We start from the raw sequence: 19787 nt of genomic DNA, 5'->3' as shown, positions 1-19787 counted from the left end.
CGTACCGTCAGCATCTGCTCCTTTCTCCCCGCTGTCTTTTCTTTCCCTAGGCTCTGGAGGTTCTTTGCCTCATGGCCAAGACTGCAAGGTTATGACCACAGTTAGCCCGGCAGTCGCCACAAAGTCAACCACTCTGTGTAATGTGCATACAGAGTTTAATATGTTGGCCCACATTTATTTCTCTGTGAATTGCCATTTACAATTTTTTAAATGACTTGTAGTGTTCTGGATTGAACCCAGGGCTTTGTGTGTGCCGGCAAGTGCTCAGCTACTGAGCTGTTGCACCTCCAGCCCTGAATTCTGCCCCTTTAAAAAGTTTGTTTGTTTATTTTTTGTTTATCTATCATTTTATCATTATTATTATTTATTTACCATCTATAGCCCATGAAGGTAAAAAAGAAAAAAAAAAATAGTGTCCTCTCCAAGGCTTTAACTACTCCTTCCAACTTTGGCTTTTTAGAATTATGTGCATGCCAGTGGCATATAGAAATGTTTAGAAAACAAGTGGATGATACCAGACCTATGTGCAGGCCAAATTGTCCTCAAGAAGGACAATTTAGGGTCTTGAAAGAGGGTCTCAGGGGGACGTCTTTGGGGTTCTAACATAACCAGGAGGAGTATGAGGCAGAGCTGAAATCTAGAGCTCCCAGGGAGGGACACTGCCTCAAGCCGGCTGGGTGGCCCCCTTGGTTAGTTAGCAAAACCTGTTACTGATTTTCCGTCTTCATTGCAGTGCTGGCTTCCAAGCCCGAGCAGGATTTCAAAACCATCAGTGGCCACAAATGATGGCAGCTGCTTAACAGTCCGTTCTTTTTGCAGAGAGCAAGATAGAGGGGTCCGCACTCCCACGCCCCCTTTCAGCACCGGGAGCAACCTGTGCTAGGACTCAGCCTTGCTCCCCAGCGGTCAGATTCATTTCACAATGGCAGAAACACAAACGCTTTGATACCCAGCCTGGAGGTCTTTGAAAGGAAAGTGGCTTTATTTATATTCCTTATGATCATTATGTGCTGGGATTATTTTCCCAGTAGGTGATGCCTCTTTTGGCCCATATTTATGAAGCAGGGAAGAAAGCATTTAATGAATTTCAAGAGTGTATTTGACTGTAAAACACATCTCAGTATATTCACATGTAAATAACCCTTTGATTTGTTCTCTCTGGTGACCTTTTTTCTTTGGGGGCTACATCCCAGTTTGTTGTTGTTTTCCATTTTCAAATGGGAGGCTGGATGATAATAATGAAAGATTATGCAAAAAATCCATGTTTAAAATAATGTTGATATGCCACTTGTGCTGTAGGATAATTACAGTAATTTGGCTATTACACTATGTGGAGGCAGGAGCTGGTCGGTAGCAAACACAGCAATAGGGGTGATTCAAGGGATTTTCATCCCAACTGGCGGTTTGATCCTGCTGACTTCTCTCTTGAAAATCAATTGCTCTCTATGAATACTCTGAATTCCCCCTTGATTAAATTGCCTGTCAGTGGGCTGCACCCATTACATGGGGGTCGCCCTGAGTTCTGTCTGCTTATAAATGTTTTTATTTTGACAACTCTTAACCTATCGTGGACCAAATTTAATCTGGGCGAAGAAGCAGAGGAAGTAATTACTAAAAACACAGTCTCGTGCGAGGCAGCAAACAAAGGGACGTGCAGAGCTTCCGATGCCGGCGCGGAGCCAGCGCTTCTGCTCCTGGGTCACAGCTTTCTCCCCCTGTGTTTTGCTTGATCTTCGGTGTTTCCTGACCTCCAGGGCTACACGGCTCTCTCAGCCAATGGCCTAGGAGAGGAGCCGTGGAAGCCTCTTTATCTCCTCATGGGTCTTTTGGAATCAGCGTTAGAAAATTTCTTTTCCTTGAGATGGACCACTAGTATTGAAGATAAAGTATTAACCATGGCTGGGGATATATCACACACATACACACATATGTATGTGTATATGTATATACACATGTATGCACATGGTATGTTTGTGTGTTTACATCTAACTTCACAAGGAAAGAGACTCCATCTTCTTTATTGAGTGCTCATTTTAATCTACATGAAATATGTGGTAGTCAATCTAAATACAAACGAAACACAAAACTAGTTCTACAAAGAGCACGTTTTATAATAGTTATGGGGAAATACCTACCTTATCTTACACAGATATGCCCTGTATGCACAAACACAGGTCTCAGCAAAATAGTAAAATACTGTTTATTTTGGAGCCAAATATGAGTGACCATGGCGCAGCAACATAGATTCAGATTGTTAGCATACTGCCCCTAGTCTGCCTAGCAACCTATGACGTCATTCCCTGCCTGTCACTAGATGGGCTAGCTGCCCAATATATAAAAGGGCAAACCCACCTGTCTCTGTCTCTTGCCTCTTGTTCCTCTCTCTTACCTCTCTCCCTCTCTTCCTCCCTCTTTCCCCACCTCTCTCTGGGGTACCCTTCCTCCTATAATAAACCACTCCATATCATATCTGTTGTGTGGTTCATATTTCATACTTAAAATTTGTTGCCTGGCATCTTATTTTTTTAATCATTACACAGGTTACCCAATTCCTATGGTCTGATGTAGTAACAGTTTTATGAAGTTTTTATAGTAATAGAATCAGGAGAGCTATAAATCAAAGCATTTGCAAATACAGTGGTAAAGCCATCAGGCTGGGAGGCTACAGTGAGGCAGGGACATCACTGCTGTGGCCCTCAGATGCTCTGTGATAACATCTTAGCTTTTAGATTAGTTGAAGCTAAGAGAATCGTTGGACATTCCAGAAATGGGTTTTGCCTGAGAGTCACAGGGATGGTCAGTCAAACACAGAGATGGGCAATGAATGTCATTTTTTTGGTGGAGGGGATGGGAGGGGGCACTAATTGTTTCCAACCCTGCCGGACTCCAGCTCTCCTCTATCACAGAAGAAACAACCTTATGTTATTGGGGGTCGGGGGAGGGGGAGGTTAGCTGCAGATCCTTTTCTTTTAAAGTTAGCCATATGTGGCTGAGCCGACATGTTTTGTTGTTGTTGTTGTTGTTGTGTTTTTTTGTTTTTTATGAGGGGCATTTCATTTTCCCACTGAGATGTTTCTTCACCTGAGTCCTAGGCTGACTTTATTGTTCCTGACTTCTGTATTGGCTCAACCCTTAGTTTTCAGTTGGAATATCTCACCCTCCTTGTGGAGTTTAGCTCTGCCCAAGGCTGCACCACAGGCACTTGCCTGAGGTCTCCTGGGTGCTCCCTGAGTCAGTCCCGCTGGCCTTTGCTGGCTTCTGACTGCTGCTTGCTGCTCCACGGACCACTTCAGCAAATGCTCTCCTTAAACTTCCTGGTCTCTGCTTCTGACTGGATGCTCACCAATGGTGGGGGCTCAGCTTCCAAGAGATTTCTTCTTTTTTTTTTCCGTCTCGTGTATAACCAAAACATCCTTTCTTAAAGCCATCTTCCTTTTTACCTCCTCCCTCAATTAAACTTTTCAGTCTAATTGGCCTTTTCAATCTCACTTTTAGAACAATCCCTCAACTTTCAGGATTTCTTTTTCTTTTTCTTCTTCTTTTTTTTCTCTCTCTCTTTTTAAAAAATTTTTGAGACAGGGTTTCCCTGTGTAGTCTTGACTGTCCTGAACTCACTTTGTAGACCAGGCTGTTCTTGAACTCACAGAGATCTACCTGCCTCTGCCTCCTTGAGTGCTGGGATCAAAAGTATGGGGTACCATGCCCGGTTCAGGGTTTCTTTTTTATTATTATTATTAATTCCTACTATTACTTATATAATCTCTGTTCTCCTAATTTCTTTGAATTCTTTTTGTTCTTTCTACCATCGTTGTCTTAATTTACTTTTTTATTGTTTGCTTTGTTTTGTTTTGTTATAAAAGCGTTTGTGACTGGAGAGGTGGCTCCTTGGTTACAAGCACTTACTGCTCTTGCAGAGGACTGTGGTTTGGTTCCCAGAACTCATAATAGCTGGGTGACAGCTCACAGCAGTCTGTACCTCCAGTTCCAGGGCATCCAACACCATCGTCTGGTCTCTACAGCACTGTATACATGCAGGCAAAACACCCATGTACATAAAATAAAAATAAATATCAAAAAATATTTGCGATGTCAGTCCTTAGAAGATAAAATAAAAACACTTAGTTGGAAGAAAGCCTTTTCTGTTAATTATAGGGGCTGAGTGGTTGAGGACTGTGAAATTAGCTGGCAGTAGACGGTTAGGAGGAGGAGATGAACGCTGGACTCTTCTCCTCTAGTGGTGAGTAACTCATTACACAGCCAGAGGTAAGGGTGGGCATGCACCTTAACAGAGAGGAGTGGCTTCTGTAGCAGCTCCCCTTGGGCTTTCTGATGCTGATAGCAGGACCTGCTGCCTTCCCAGGCCACTGCTCCTGCACAGGGCACTCTCTTACTTTTCTTGATGGTGTTTTGAGACAAGGGATCACTGTGTATCCTTGGCCAACCTGGAACTCACTATGTAGACCAGGCTAACTCACAGAGATCTGCCTGTCTTTGCCTTCTGAGTGCTGGGACTAAAGGAAAACATCACCTCTCCTGACTTGAAGGAGGCTTGGAGATGAATTCTACCGAACAGGAAATCGTCTGCAAGCTGTATTTCCTAAGGGGCCTTATTTATGGGTAGGTTCAGCTCCTTTCTGTGGCTGCTGACGACGTAGCTGTCTGCAGTTTGAGGTAATTTTCAGATCACTTTGGACGCTCACATATCCCTTCCTTTCCCCCGGGTTGAAACTTTCCAGTATGTTTCACATTCCAGGAGCGGTGTGAATGGTAGAGAGGAGTTGGAGAGGTTCCAAGGCAGAAAGCTGCAATAAGAAAAGACAGTAGATTGGAGTAAAGAAATAAAAATGCTGGTCTACAAAGCAAGTCCAGGACAACCAAGGCTACACAGAGAAGAAACCCTGTCTCAAACAAACAAACAAACAGGACTAATTGGAGCAGATTATAAGCCTGATTTTTGAAACCACAGCCAGCCAATCAGCAACATACAAGATAATGGATTTCATTTATGACATAGTGTTTTCTTTAATTTTTTATATTTAATTTTAAGTTATGTGCATTGGTGTGAGGGTGTCCGATCTTGGAGTTACAGACAGTTGTGAGCTGCCATGTGGGTGCTGGGAATTGAACCCGGGTCCTTTGGAAGAGCAGGCAGTGCTCTTAACCACTGAGCCGGCTCTCCAGCCCATCAGTGTTTTGTTTATATTCACCCTCAATTACTCTCTCTTGTGCTCACCACTGTTTTTCTCTTCTCTCCTAGATAATACCTGTATTTGTCTCATTTATATATAAACATGTACATGTATATTATACACACAAATATGTACAGACATAGATTCTGCAGATCAAACGTGTAGTGTTTGTGCTTCTTAGCCCTCAGTATTTTCTTGTACCAGGGAGGCACTTGAACCTCTAGCTTAATTAGCCTTGTGATAAACCCTCTTTGTAGAAGTAATCTCACACAGAGAGAATGCCATGGACAGGTGTGTCTCCCCTCTGACGGAATAATCTGCTGTGTGTGACTCTGAGGTTGCTTGAGTGGTGGAAGCCATAAAGTAACAAAGTTGTGGCTGTGGCCATGTTTTCAGTTGTGATACATAGTTGCACAGCCTTGACTTTTCTCTGAGATAGCATGTCACATTTGCTGACCCCAGGGCACATTGTGAGCATTAGCTGATTAAACTTCATAAAACCCACGAGGGGTGGAGGGAGCGATGAAGCATCACCTTGCCCAGTTCTGAAATGCAGCCGCCTCTGGGGACAATGGTGGCAGCTGCCTAATAATAAGTTTCAACACCTCACGACAGTTTAGCTAAGACAATTAGCCATTGTCATCGTCGTTAGTAATTGTCTCGTGAGTGTTGGACTAGCAAATGGTTAAGTCACCAGGATTATTAGATCATTGTAAATCTAACCTATTCTTTAATTTTTTTTTTTTACTTTTTAGAAATGTTATTCTAATTGTGAAAAATATACACATGGGGTAGGTAGTGTTATTAGGCTTTCTGTTAGTCCTGTTCTTCAGTTAGAAACTTAAAATAAGAAGAACTATCATTAAAAAAAAAGTGTAGCTTAAGATAGGGAATTAATGGTATGGGCAAAACTAATCAATGATAGTAGAAGTCAGAACTAGGTGTGTTGGCTTGACAGAGGGATGATGGAAACAGATCTTGCAAATATTTTGCATAGTCATCTCTGTAGGTGTCACTTAGAAGAGACCAGTGTAGAAGCTCTTGACCTCAACACCTTTCTGTGTGTTGTAGCTCAAAACAAAGTGAGTTAGTCCATGAGATCATGTCAGACTTCTCATTGTGAAAGTGCTAGAAACCCCAGGCACAGGATATGCTCAGGGACTAGAGACTCAATAGGTTTTGCTTTCCTTGAAACATCTTTCTTCAGAAGGATTTTCAGTCCTTTCTCAGGACACGTCCTCATGGCCCATGAGCTGTGTTCCGTGTTTGGTTCCTTCAGAGGGATTTTCAGTCCTTTCTCAGGACACGTCCTCATGGCCCATGAGCTGTGTTCCGTGTTTGGTTTCTTCAGAAGGATTTTCAGTCCTTTCTCAGGACACGTCCTCATGGCCCATGAGCTGTGTTCCGTGTTTGGGTGTGAGTCGCTCTCACAGTGCCTTTAGCATCATCGCTCTCTGGAAACCCCCTTGCGCATCTAATTTGTCTCTTAGATTCTGGTTGTATTTCATTCGCCCACATCTTTGTTAAAAGTAGGTGGGAGACATTCGTGACCCAGTAGTTTGGGTTGAGCAGTGTTTGTTTGCAGGAGTCATCTGGTGATGAGCTGGCCAGAGGAGGAAGCAGAGGACCATGAGCCCTGCAATGTCTGATGGGATAGCTTAAAACATGAAGGTAGAGCAGTGTGCTCTCACTGACTACATCTCTAGGGCATTCAGAGGTCCCAGGGTGCCTTATGGCCATAGGTAGAGCATCTGTGGGCTGGTCTAACCTGTGACCCGTCAGAGGAGGAGAGCCAAAGTCAGTGCTGAGGTCCCTCAGTGGAGCAGGCCCTTGGTGAGGCAGGAGTTTGGACAGGCTTCCCTATGGTGAGATCTCTTCCAAATTGTTCTCCTAAGGCCTGCATGGCTTGGAGACAGAAAAGAGGGGGGAGGACCGAGAGGGTGGATGGCAGAAAGAGAGACTGGGAGGGAGGGGGCCTTTGTATGGTAACTGGGCAAATTATCCCATTGTTTTAAGCATGTGAGGAATGTCCAAATTACTGACTGTGCAGAGCATGTTAAAACAACAGTGCCCAGGCCCAGTTCTTGTTATTTAGAAAACACATAAGGGAGCTGGCATGGTAGCATGCAGCCCTAATTCCAGTATTTTGGAGGCTGAGGCAGGAAGCATGTGAATTCAAAGCTGGCCCTAGGCTGTGCAGCTCGGCAGAGGCTGGGGCTCCTGCACGCCAGGCGCGTCTCTTTGTGTGCATTGTTTTACCCACACAGCTTCCTTGGGGCAGCATGGTGGATAAGGCACAGAGGGCTGAAGGGGATCTAGCCTAGAATCCTGCATGTCAGCGTGGGGATTAGGGTGAGCTTCACGGGCCCATTGATTTTCTCGCTTCTCTTCTCTGGAATAGACATCTGCAAATCCACCATTATTTAAACCACTTGGTCCTGCTTCCCGGCTTCCTATGGTTCTGTGGATCGCACGTCACTCACCTTCGGTCCTTACTCTGCCTTTTCTTTCAAAGACACTGACGTCACGAGTGGCAGCCAGGGTTCTCATAAAGAAGAGCCAGGGGGAAGTGCTTCTGCAGAGGAGATGACCCAGGTAAGCAACACTGCGTCCCCTGGGCAGGAGGTGGGGACGGGCCTGGGGCTGTTTGTAACAACCGATGAGCCTTTGGTGTTAGGATCATCACTGATTTCTGTCATGTCCTGCAAGAAGGCCCCAGTCATCCTAAGGTGGGGAAATTGTCTAAGTTTATATTGGAGAAGCCTCATGGGCACACTCTAGAGTGTGGGCTCCATCACTGTGCCAGGGTCTCCTAGCCAAGAAGCGAGGGCACCGAGGTCTAAGTGCCAGCTTGGGTTCTGGACCACCATGGGTTGGTTGATTCTGATGTCTTCCTCTGGTCCTTTGCAGGAGACAGACACCAGAGCATCTTCATCTGAGGTTGTCTTGTCACCATACTTAAGTAAAGTATCTGATGATATGCAGGTAAGGCTTATCTTGTTGAGTTAGGGCCGTTGCTGCCTGCTGGCTGCTGGGCTTCCCTCCTTCCCCTTGGGTTCTGGTGTGCCCTTTCTCCCGCCGACCTTCTACCGCCTCTCCCCAGCACGTAGTAACCATGACCTTGAGTTATCTCTGAGTGCCTTTGACCCCACTGTAATTCGTCCTTAATTCCACACACCCTCTGCACAGCTTGGACTGCACGTTGTATTTTATTTGTGTTTCAATTACTTGTAACAATTTTAATATACACAGATTTTTTTTCTTCTTCTGTGCCCAAAGAGAAACTTTGGAGAAGTAAAATGCTTATTAGAGTGCCCCCTTCCCCACACCATATACACACACACACACACATGCACATGCACGCACACGCACATGCATGCATGCACACATGCACGCGCGCGCGCGCGCACACACACACACACACACACACACACACACGCACGCACATACACACACACATACATACACACACATGCAGATATATATCATGTGCACATACATGGCCAGGTACATACACCATAAGTATATGCATTTATGTGCTGCTTAGGCTCTCATAAGAGTCCTCTCTTGTTACAGGTTCAAGCCCACCTTCATTTGGTTAACCAAGATTCTCTTGGTAGCATCTTCCTCTTCGGCTGTCCCTGAGGCATCTTCCTTTGCTACTTTCCTTCATCCCACCCACACCCTCCTGGACTGTTCCCCTGTCAAATGGGTTCCATCCGTGCCTTGTGTCGTCTGTTTCTGTTGACTGGGGCACTGGGAGATCCTGAGCCCAATGGCCCTACTCAGGATTTTGACCTTTTAAGGAGCAGAGGAAGGCCTTGTAGTTTCTCCAGTAGGAGATTGACATGGTCCACCATGGTCGTTCCAGTGACATGGGCAAGGACAAACTCCTGGTGACAGGCTGCTCTATTCTGCTGCCTCTAGAGGCTTGGCATCTCTCGGGGTGGCGTGGTGAGGTGGGGGGCGGCCAACAGAATAAGTCAGATGTATGACAGCCGTGGGATGAACACTAAATGCTGCTACCCCATATCAGAGCCGCCGGAAGACCAGACTCTCTGTCTGATCCCCAATGCCAAGGACTCTGTGAGGAGTCATCTAGGAGCGAGAGTGCCACTGTCTTACTGCTAGCCCTGAATGGAGGACAGCGCTGTGACTGGAGCACTAGTGAGCTCAGCGTCTGCCCTTCCAGGCAGTGTGCAGGGTGGGGGTGGAGACTGAATCCTGTGCCATCTGCAGGGAAGCGAATCGGCTGGGGTGGGGGTGGGGGGCACAGACATGGTGCCGTATGGGGGCAGGGCCACCTTTTCATTTGCTGCTGGATGTGCACCCCCTGCCCGTCTCCACTCAGCCCTCTGTCACTTAGTGCCCCTCAGCACCCCAAGAAAGAGGGCTAGAAGTGCCAAGCTCCAACTCTGTAGGGAACAGCCAAGGGTGAACAAGAGGAGTAGCTGGGGGAATGAGCACCCCAGTTCCCGTGCCTCTGAGGCAGTGAGTGTGGAGCCCTTGGTGGAGAGAGCTGCTCCCTGGAGACCTGTACTGGAGCCCACTTCCCTTCCTCGCCTCACTTCTTCTCTCAGCTCAGAGGTTCCTGGCAGCTGCTGACACCCCAGCTTAGGTTTGTCTCTGAGAAGCCCGCAGTAAGAAACTCACTAGCCCTAGGTGATCACTGTCCACGGGGCAGGAGAGTGGGGGGTGTCAAAGGTGACAGTGTTCTCTGAGTGGGGTCACCCCTCTATAGCCCCAAACATGGGTGGAATAGGAAGGGAGAACCAGAAGGTGTTGGATCCCCCGAGGGCATCTAGCTAAGCAGGATGGTGGATCAATTTCCTGTGTTTATCTCCTGACCCTTCCAGAAAGACCCCACTAAAATGACAGTAAAGAAGTGAAAAGGGCACAAATCCACAGAGACAACAGGATGGAAGGGAGTTATTGGAAGATAAGCACTTTAAAAATATTGAGAATCAAGAAAATCGATGCAGGAGTTTGCACTGGCTTAGCAGAACCAAGAAAGGAGGAAGTGCGTCTGAGAGGAGACAGGGAAAGTGGTGTGGACTCCCCACAAGGGCTTGGGGTTCTGCTGGGGGTGTGTAAGGAACGAACGGGGGTGAGGGCGTGGCCAGCCGGGACCCCAAACTCTCTGCACACACTACATAGCTGACCAGCCACACCCCAGGGGAAATGACCAGGCAGGTATTGCCTGGAGAAACCAAGAAAACATGGCTCTCCAATACTCTCTGAATCTGAAGGGCTATAGGTAGAGAAAGTGGAATTCTCCATTTCTGACGAGGAGCCCCAGCCGCTCCTGGAAGCCAGGTGTTTGTAGGAGCGTTCTGTTGGTACTTTGATCAGTTACCAGACACACACTTCCTTAACAACCTGGTTGCTTAAAACAATACGTCTTGCAGGCCCAGAGACCAGAATTGCCTTAGGTCTCACCACACAAAGTGTCAGAGTGTAGGCAGAGGTTAATTTCTACTGGAGGGTCTAGGGAGCCTCTTCTGTTGGTTTGCAGTGTCTAGAAGCACATGCATTTCTTTGCCCTTTGCCCTTTGCCCTCTTCCTGTATCTTCAGGGCCACAACAGTGTGCCCCTTCCCCATCCCCAACTGCCTCTCTTGTGATTTCACCATATCAATTTGGATAAGCCAGGAGAGTTTTCTCTCCTCAAAATCCTTAATTTAGTGGCAGCGAAGTCTCCCTGCCCTGTAAATTAAATGTCCTCTGGCCCTGGGGAAGCAGACACACACTTCTTGAGGGCCATTGTTTTCCTCCCACAGTCTCTCTGCAGGAAGGAGCTGTAGGCTGGGAAAGCTTGGTATTAGTAACTTTTCTGCTAGTGTGATAAAACACCATGACCAAAAGCAACTTATGAAAAAAAAGAGTTTATTTGGGCTTACAGGTCCCGAGGGATAAAGGCCCATTAAGGTGGGGAGTCATGGCAGGATGTGGCAGGCATGGCGAGATCAGGAAGCTGAGAGATCACGTGTTTAACGGAAAGCATGAAGTGGTGAAACTAAAGCGCAAGTGGGGCAAGGCTGTTCACTCTCACAGTCCCCCCCACCCCCCGCCCCGTGACTGCTCCCTCCCACAAGGCCGCCCTTCCTAAGCCTTCACAAACAGCATCACCTAGTGGATCCTCACTGTTCAAATGCCTGAGCCTAGAGGGGACGTTTCTCCTTCAAACCACTGAAAGCTCCAACTCCTGGTTAGGTAGGGGAGAGGAACAGTGAAGCGTATAGCTCAGTTCAAATACTGGATTGCTTAGAAAACATCTGACCAATGCTTCACAAATCTTACAGAACAAGAAAAACAATGTAGAAACAAAGGAAACAAAGTACAAAAATGAGAATGGAGTTATTTCATACTACTTTATACATCCTAACATTTAATAATATATCATAACAGTATCTATATTCTATAATCTATAATATATAATATATCATAACAATGTTAATACTGATATAACTAGAAATGTGATTTAATTATACTGTGGGGGTGGAATGCATGGGAGGAATGGTGGAAAAGCATTAAATCTATCTACTACTTCAGTGTTCAATAGTAGAAAATTTAAATTGAATTAAGAAATAGCAGCATAAGCATATTTTTTCCAGAAATAGAGATAAGTACCCCAAGAAACAAAAAGATTGAAAGCGATACCTAATAGAGAGGAGTGGGAGACAAGAGACAGCTGGTTTTCTTTTATGAATTTTTACCACTAATATTTTGACTATGTGCTTGTGTTATTTTGATTAATAACAACTCCAGAAGGAACGCAGAATGAGCCGTGTTCCCATGAATTACAATGCATGCAGGTAGCCCCCAAGTCAGAGTGGGCACACCCAGCATTAAATCCCTTCCTGGGCTCCATCTCATTCACAGATCACCTGAACATTCCAGAAATTCTAGTTCCACAAAATCTTAATGAAACCAGTTTTCAAAACAGGACTTGCTGACAGTGTGAATACATACAATATAGCAGTACCATACTTATCTTTACCACTGGGACAGCTAAAATGTTTGCTTTCCGGCCTTTGTGCAAGAACTTGGCCTTATTCCTGTAAATTCTGAATCTCACTAAGAAGATCTTCAGATGGACCTCCTCAGGGCGGTTTGTTTTAGGTGACGCAGTCACACATGTCGTAGGGACAGGCTTTGTGGACTCAGGCTGCCAGGGACTGCCTCTCTCTCTTTGCTCTAGGACGTGGAACAGAACTTCAGCCTGCTTTCCGTCGTGGGTGATGACAACGAGGTCAGCAGTTTGAGCAGTGAGAGCTCCCTGCCCTCCTTCCTGTTCTCCGAGGAACACCCCCACTTCCGCCCCATCTACCTGGGAGACTCTGCCGCGTTTTGTATTCAGCTCTTTTGTATTGATGAGAAATATGAGGCAAGGCAAGTGCTGCTCTCCGGCGTCTATTGTGCACAGGAGTTGTTAGGCAGCGCTTCGTCCAAGCATGTGGTCTGTAAGCCAGGCCTCACATCGTAATCTTCTGGGACCCTCAAAACAAAACAGGCTGCTAGACGTTCTAGTTGATAAAGTTTGGGTAAGACTTACAGAAGGGGACAAAAATATCTGTCCAGTTCTACCTCACCTGTATTCGCACTGTGTAGCCACTTGCTGTCCCATTCTTACTGTGTGCAGTTCTTTGAGTCTTTGAAGTTGTACGGCAAGAAACAGACAATCCTTCAAACAAGGCTGACACGACCAAGGATAAGTCCAGTGGTAGAAGTCGTGTTAGGCAGCTCTAGATCCCAGGCTTGGATAATCAAATTTGAGGAGGAAGTTTTCTTTTTACCTCCTTATCCTGGCTCTTTGCTGTTGGTCCCAGTCTGAGAAGATAGAAGACAGCCTCACATCCATGTCAGAATCTCGTGGGAGGGCATTCTGGTTGGAGCTCAGATTTCCAGCCAAAGTTTCAAGAGGCCTGGTTGACTCAAGGCTCGTTCCTGAGCCAGCGGCTGTCGTCGAGCCACACGTCAGTGTGCACTCAGTCTGGTGCCTCATGCTCCACCCCTAATCTGGAGCCGGAGAGACTCCAGAACATAAGATAGGTGAGGGGGTGAAAGAACAGCCAGTGACTCGGGAAAGTTCCTGGAAGGAGAAGGCATGATGTCTGGCCCTGCTTCCTGCCTCCCAAGAGCACCTATGCACGCAGTGCATGTGAGCCCCCTTTCTCTGCCTCAACACCTGTGCATGCAGTGCATGTGAGCCTTTCTCTGCCTCAGCACCTGTGCATGCAGTGCATGTGAGCCCCCTTTCTCTGCCTCAGCACCTGTGCATGCAGTGCATGTGAGCCTCCTTTCTCTGCCTCAGCACCTGTGCATGCAGTGCATGTGAGCCCCCTTTCTCTGCCTCAGCACCTGTGCATGCAGTGCATGTGAGCCTCCTTTCTCTGCCTCAGCACCTGTGCATGCAGTGCATGTGAGCCCCCTTTCTCTGCCTCAGCACCTGTGCATGCAGTGCATGTGAGCCTCCTTTCTCTGCCTCAGCACCTGTGCATGCAGTGCATGTGAGCCCCCTTTCTCTGCCTCATGCCTGGATTCCACATCTCCTTTGGCACACTGCCTGTCCCAAGCTTATCACTAAATTTTTTGAAGAGGAAGGTTTGTGCCCATTTCAATAGAACAGAAGGTTCTGGAGTGCCTTTGAGATAACCAAAGATGGTGCTGGCCATTTCCTTTGTAGGGGTGCATCTAAACAGAACCCCCATCATTCAGCCTCTAGAACCATGGTTTTTAATATTAAATGCTCAGCTTTTATAGAGGCTCTGGATCTTGAAAAGGGAAACCCTTTTCAAGCCTAGAGCCTGGAATGGCCTTCTATACTTATCTTCTCTATGTTTTTAGATACAATTCCCTGCCCCCCTCATAGCTATTTTTTTTATTTAATTTGATGGCACTTTATAATTTGCCTGTGAAAACACAAATGTGGCTAATTTTGCTAATCAAAGTGAAAAAGACCAGAATAGCCTATCACACAGCCAAGTGTCTCCTTAACTCTCCCAAAAAGAAGGGGGAAGGTCATGTCCACAGAATGTCCATTATTAGCATTGGCTTTCAATTGCACAGCTATTATTTGTTACTGTGAGAGAGTCCAAAAATACTTTATTGCTGCCAAACGAAGCCTGTGATGTATACACTCACCTACGCCAGTGACTAGACACTGTCGGCTGGCTAACCACTGCGAGGGGGCAGGGCACATAAGTCTCTTGAACACTCTCATGATGCTGCGTTTATTTGCAGTCCAGTCACATTGTTCACTGTCTTGTTTACAGGTCCCTGGATTTTATGAGTTTTGTCTTCAGTCTTTTTCCTGTGAGTACATGCTGACTTTTGAGTCATATATTTAGTTTTGTAGTTAAGTTATAGAAAGACAGAATATTTATCATACACACATTTAAAATACTGTGAATGTGGAGGTTTGTATTGTTCCCCTGTTCTGAGAAGACGGTCAAGTGTCATGTCATAAACCCTTAAAAACAGAATTTTTTTTTTGTCATTTTCAGTAGTGTGTCTACTGTGCGATTGTTTCTTTTAGAGATAGCATCCCAGTGTTTTCTTGGAATTAAATGAATCATTCACTCCATATATGAAAATGCCAGCAGTGAGGACTCTTCAGCGCCCCAGCTTACTGAATTATTTGTGGTTTCCAGAGGCTCAGGCGCTCCTGGCATCTGTGCGTTGCTTTGCGGCGGGTAGGAGAGGGGAAACCGTGCCTGATTTCCAGGCTGGCATCTCCTCCCTACTCATTCCCGGGGCCCAACACGCTGGCTGGCGTGTAGAAGGAGCTCAAAGTGCAGCCACAGCCCTCTGTCTTAGGGACTCTGAGCCTCTCCTTTGTCCCGTTGTTGTCTGGGGATGCGGATTCCAGCCAACTGCTCATCATGCAAAGGACAGGCAGTGGAGAGGGAGGCTGTGAGGGGAAGTGGTAAGGCGTTAGGAGGACCTTTCTGATGCCTAGCCACGCCGGTTACATCTTACATCTCACGTGTACTTCTGCAGTGGTCCAGCTTCCGGCAGAGGAGCTGTTGTTTTATGTGTCCTTTCTATTCATTATATTGAGGCAAAAAATGTAGTTTAATAATGTGTTCTTAGATTTTACTTTGTTTTTTTCAAAAACTGAAAAAAACCTTTAGAATAGGGTAATGTGTGTTCTCCACTGTGGTCTCCTTAAATTGATTTTTAAGGCGTTTTCAAAGCTCATAAAGCAATGTGGATTAACCCAAACAAAGAATCTTCAAAGCTAGTTCCCTCAAAGATGCCTTAAAGACATTTCACTGAGCTTCATTCCTATTTTAATATCCACATTATAAAAGTTATACTGGATTTTAATGGGCAGAAGACCTGTTTACATTTGAGTCGATTTGACTTGGGGATATAAGGATACATGAGCAAAATACCTTCATTACTTCCCCCCTAATCCCTCAAATCCAAGCTGAAGCAGCTCGTTACCGTCAGAGCCCCTCCCTGAGGAAGCCCACCGAGACTTGGCACCCAGGTCTTATTTTCAGCTCGAGTAGCTCAGAATTGTGATTCTAAAGTTTCCCTGAAAGAAGCTGTGTTATTTTGCTAGAAAGAAGGAAGATAAGGTCAGATAATGATTCACTCCTTGGGGCTGCAGAATGTCCTGAGGGCTTTGGATTAGTGCAAGTAATGCCTTCACAGAGTTCAAGAGGAGGCAGAGCCCCAAAGGGACAAATTAGCTCTGGGAAGAGCAGGCTGCTTCTGCGGGAACCTGGGACAGGATCAAGTGGCTGTGAGGAACGCAGGCAGCCTGGAGCTGCACGGTCTTCAGACGCTGCAGTGCCTGTGCCTGTAGCCGCTTGAACAAAAGAGCAAAAAGGAAGAAATGAAACTCCCATTAACAACACATTTCACCCAGTTCAACGTCTCATATGTAGCCGTTGCGTGGCACAATCAGTGTCAAAATGGCTGCTTGATTCTATTTAGGTCTCATGAAATTTGCAGCTGGATAAGGAGCCCGTGTATTCAAGCGGGAGCTGCCAGACTGACACACTCAAGCACACAAAAAACTTGTCAAATAAGTGAAATTTGATGCTAGTTTTTAGAGTTTAAATTCATGAGACTAAATTAACTAAATGGCATTAAACTGAAGTGTTAGTTCCCACTCACACCAGCCACATGACAAAGGGTCACTGGTCATGGCTAGCACTGCCTGCCATCTGGGAGAGCCAGGTCTGGAAAGGTAAGTGGCATCTGTCATGACGTGGTGACCCTCCTGTGTCTTCAGGGTCCACACTCAGCTTTAGGTTATCACCTAGAAAGGTGATGTCATGACAAAGAGCTCAGATATTGCCACATGGTTTAAAGCCAGAAAGTTCTGGAATAATGCCCACATTTCACAGAGAAAAGATTGAGGCATCTATAAATCCCATTTCTTAAGTTCAAGGCCTCTGTTTTGATACTATCCCAAAATAGGAATGGTCTTAATTTTAAAAAAAAATCTAGGCTAGGTCTTGTAGCACAGGTCTATAATCCAGAAACCCAGAAGGCCAAAGTAAGAGAATTGCAAGGTCAAGACCTGCATGGACTACAAAGAAAAGTTTAAGGCCATCCTGGGCAACTTAGTGAAACCTTTCTCAAAAAAACAAAAAACAAAAATGAAAAAAGGTACCGAGGAAAGGCTGGTGCGATGGCTGAGGGGCAGATCTAGGACTTGAATATAATAGCACATGCCTCTAACCTGTAATTCCAGAACTTGCAAGGCTGAGGCAGGAGGATGTGAGTTTATGAGGAGGGGCCATAATGAAACTTTGTCTGAAACCAGCTGCCACAACAAAAGCTACTTCTGTAAAGAGGTCCTACTGTAGTAACAGCCCCTTGCTCCACTTTGAGTTGGCTTAGCTGTCTTCTCCATCTCCGCCTGGTTGCTGGGCTCCAAGACTTTTATTAATGACTCTCAAAATGGTAGAAAAGCACAATTTGAGTATTTTCCCCAAAGTGCTTTGCTGTGCTTCTGTTTCTCATAGTGTTTTATAGCACCACTTTGTTTACTGGTAAATGGCTTCTTATGCTCTCCAAATGTCTTATTGATCTTTAAAAATCATTTTAGGATAAGAACTTCTGCTTGATATCTGTGCCTCATCTCACAACTGAGTTTGTCCTCATCCAGAACTTTGTGAAGGTTGTCCCATTCAACACCTGCACCCTGAAGCATGATCTCTATGTCTTCCATCGAGCCGGGTTGCTCAGGTAAGCGAGCTCACGTGCTGTGTGACTTCCTGGGAGAATGACAGTGTCTTGTATTGGTCTGAATAAGAAATGTCCCCCACAGGCTCAGGTACTGAAACACGTGGTTCCCAGTGTGGCGCTGTTTGGAGGAGGTTATGGGACCTTTAGAAGTCATAGACTTGGTGGAGGAAGTCTGTCACTGGGGCAGGCTTCTTTTACTTCTAGCTTTTACTCTTTCTACTTTCTGTGTGTGGTCGAAGATGTTATCTCACAACATGCCTCATTTGCCATTGTGGACTCTCCCCATCCAGAACCATCAGCCACAATAAACTTTTCTTCCATACTTTGTTTTTGATCATAGTATTTTATCATAGCAACAAAAAGTAATATTATGTGTCTATTCATCAAAGCCAGGACACCAACAACAGACCAAAAAAAAAAAAATGATCTATGAAACCCAGCTTGGTGCAGTGAGTTCACACAGGTCACTTACAAGAACACAGGTTAGGAGTTGCTGACAGAGACACTGTTGACTCAGAGGTAGCTGAATCTCTGCAGAGCCCACAGCAGCACGGGTTATGACTCACCAAAGCTCTGTTCCCAGAGTCACGGCCCAAACTGTGGCTAGTTCTTCCAAAAGCCTCTCTCCTCTCCCAGCTGTTGGTCATTGCTTGTGTGACCTTGGGGAGGAACCTTGGGGACCGTCTTCATTTCTGAGTCTTCATCAGCTTTGTGAGGCCAGGACATTTCCATAGCTGAGTTTTACGGACTTCCTTCTTCCCTCATGGGAATAACGGCACTCATCCCCAGGTTCTTACATTTTTTTCTTTACATCTTTGAAAACGTTCCCTGAGTCTTGTCTGACTGTTTTCTTCTGTTTATGCTTGAGCAGTGGTGCACTATACTTCAGTAACAGTCACTTATTCCCAGTTGTTAAGAGCCATGGCTATAACTGAGAAAAAGTCTCTCCTCATGAGAGTAGCAGTAGTCCATGGATGTAAGTTGAAATGTCAGGTACGTCACATCCATTTGACCACACAGCAGTTGACTTCCCATGGGGGCATATGATCCTGCAGCTATGGGGTTTTGCCCTGGCTTCCAGCATCAGACATTAGTTACCTCCTGTGAAGTGAGTCTTAAGCCCAAATCAGAAAGCAGTTATTTGTCCCCATAACAGTTGTGCCATGGTTGCGACAACAGACGCATCTTGTCTGGCATGTTGGTAGTATAACGTGCAGGGTCTACACTGAATAGGACTGTTGGTGACAGCTCTTCCTCCACCAGCCTGTCTAGCACCTATGTTAGTCAGGGTGCTCTAGAGGAACAGACCTGGGAGAAAGGCTACAGGCTGTGGTCCAGCTAGATCAACGGTGGCTGTCTACCAACAGAAAGCCCAAGAAACCAGTAGTTGTTCAGTCCACTAGGCTGGCTGCACGTCTCATCTGGTCTGTAGTATACACCAGAATCCCAAAGAAGGAGGCTCTAGGAAAGGAGCAGCCTTGCCAGCCGGAGTGAGGGGGAACAGAGAGAGTGTCTCCTTCTTCCATGTCCTTTCTATGGGCCGCCAGCAGATGGTGGATCTTCCCACCTCAGAAAACTGGGATAAAAAGTGGGTCTTTCCTCTTGAAATGATTTAATTAAGAAAAAAATCCCTCACAGGCATGCCCAGCTGCTTGAGCTTTCGTTAATTCCAGACACAATCAAATGACCATCAAGAGTAGCTATCCCAAGTCCACCCCTTCTCAACTGACAACCACAGCTCCTTAGGTCATGCTCAGTTTCCATATGAAATCAATAACCAGGTCACAGTTACACCCAACATGATTTAACTATTCCTCATATAACCACGAATACATTATAAATTTCAGAATTGGTGGCACTGTCCTTTGAGGGACATTCTTTTGGTATCTCAAAACCTAAATACAACAACCATTGATGTTCTCTTAATGGATGTTACATTACATGAAAGAGAAATCGAGGAAAGGAAACACAAGTAGTTGTGCAAGCACATTCTTAACATGTGACAGAAACATTGGCATCACTTACAATTCTCAATTCTGTGACTGGCCACATGAACTTAGATGCTACGTATAACAACTTTCATCTACTACCCATTCTGTATTTCCTCCGACCTCAGTAGGGGAAGTGACCCATACCTTCATTGCAGAAGCGTCTGTGCTGCTCCTCATCCTGCCTGATTAGACTGTTGTAGTTTCCCATTCACCTGAATCACAGGACACGGTAGCACCAGGAGCCGCCCTAAAGGATCTCCTGCATCCAGACATCATCTTTCTCACCTACATTATGGAGAAGCAATCCCATTTCCTCTTGATATTCTGGATCAATCACCCTTCCTAACACTGTTATTGCTTTCTTAGCCTGTTGGCATAAGGACATCAGAAGCCCA

General features: G+C 45.8%; 1 protein-coding gene across 2 annotated transcripts in view; it reads left to right on the top strand.

Annotated features, from left to right (window-relative positions):
- CFAP61 (cilia and flagella associated protein 61) overlaps positions 1–19787 on the top strand; it is a 265410-nt gene that overhangs the window by 65968 nt on the left and 179655 nt on the right. For both annotated transcript variants that reach the window (XM_084774689.1, XM_084774688.1), the window contains 5 exons: positions 7705–7784; positions 8100–8174; positions 12390–12580; positions 14464–14503; positions 17262–17401. In XM_084774689.1, the coding sequence (XP_084630815.1) occupies positions 7705–7784; positions 8100–8174; positions 12390–12580; positions 14464–14503; positions 17262–17401 (526 nt within the window). The remainder of the gene's footprint in view (positions 1–7704; positions 7785–8099; positions 8175–12389; positions 12581–14463; positions 14504–17261; positions 17402–19787) is intronic.

Source organism: Acomys minous, assembly GCF_964271855.1.
Source record: "Acomys minous genome assembly, chromosome: 3".
NCBI lineage: Eukaryota > Metazoa > Chordata > Mammalia > Rodentia > Muridae > Acomys > Acomys minous.
The sequence above is the reverse complement of the archived record's forward strand: the minus strand, read 5'-3'. Positions and strand labels throughout refer to the sequence as shown.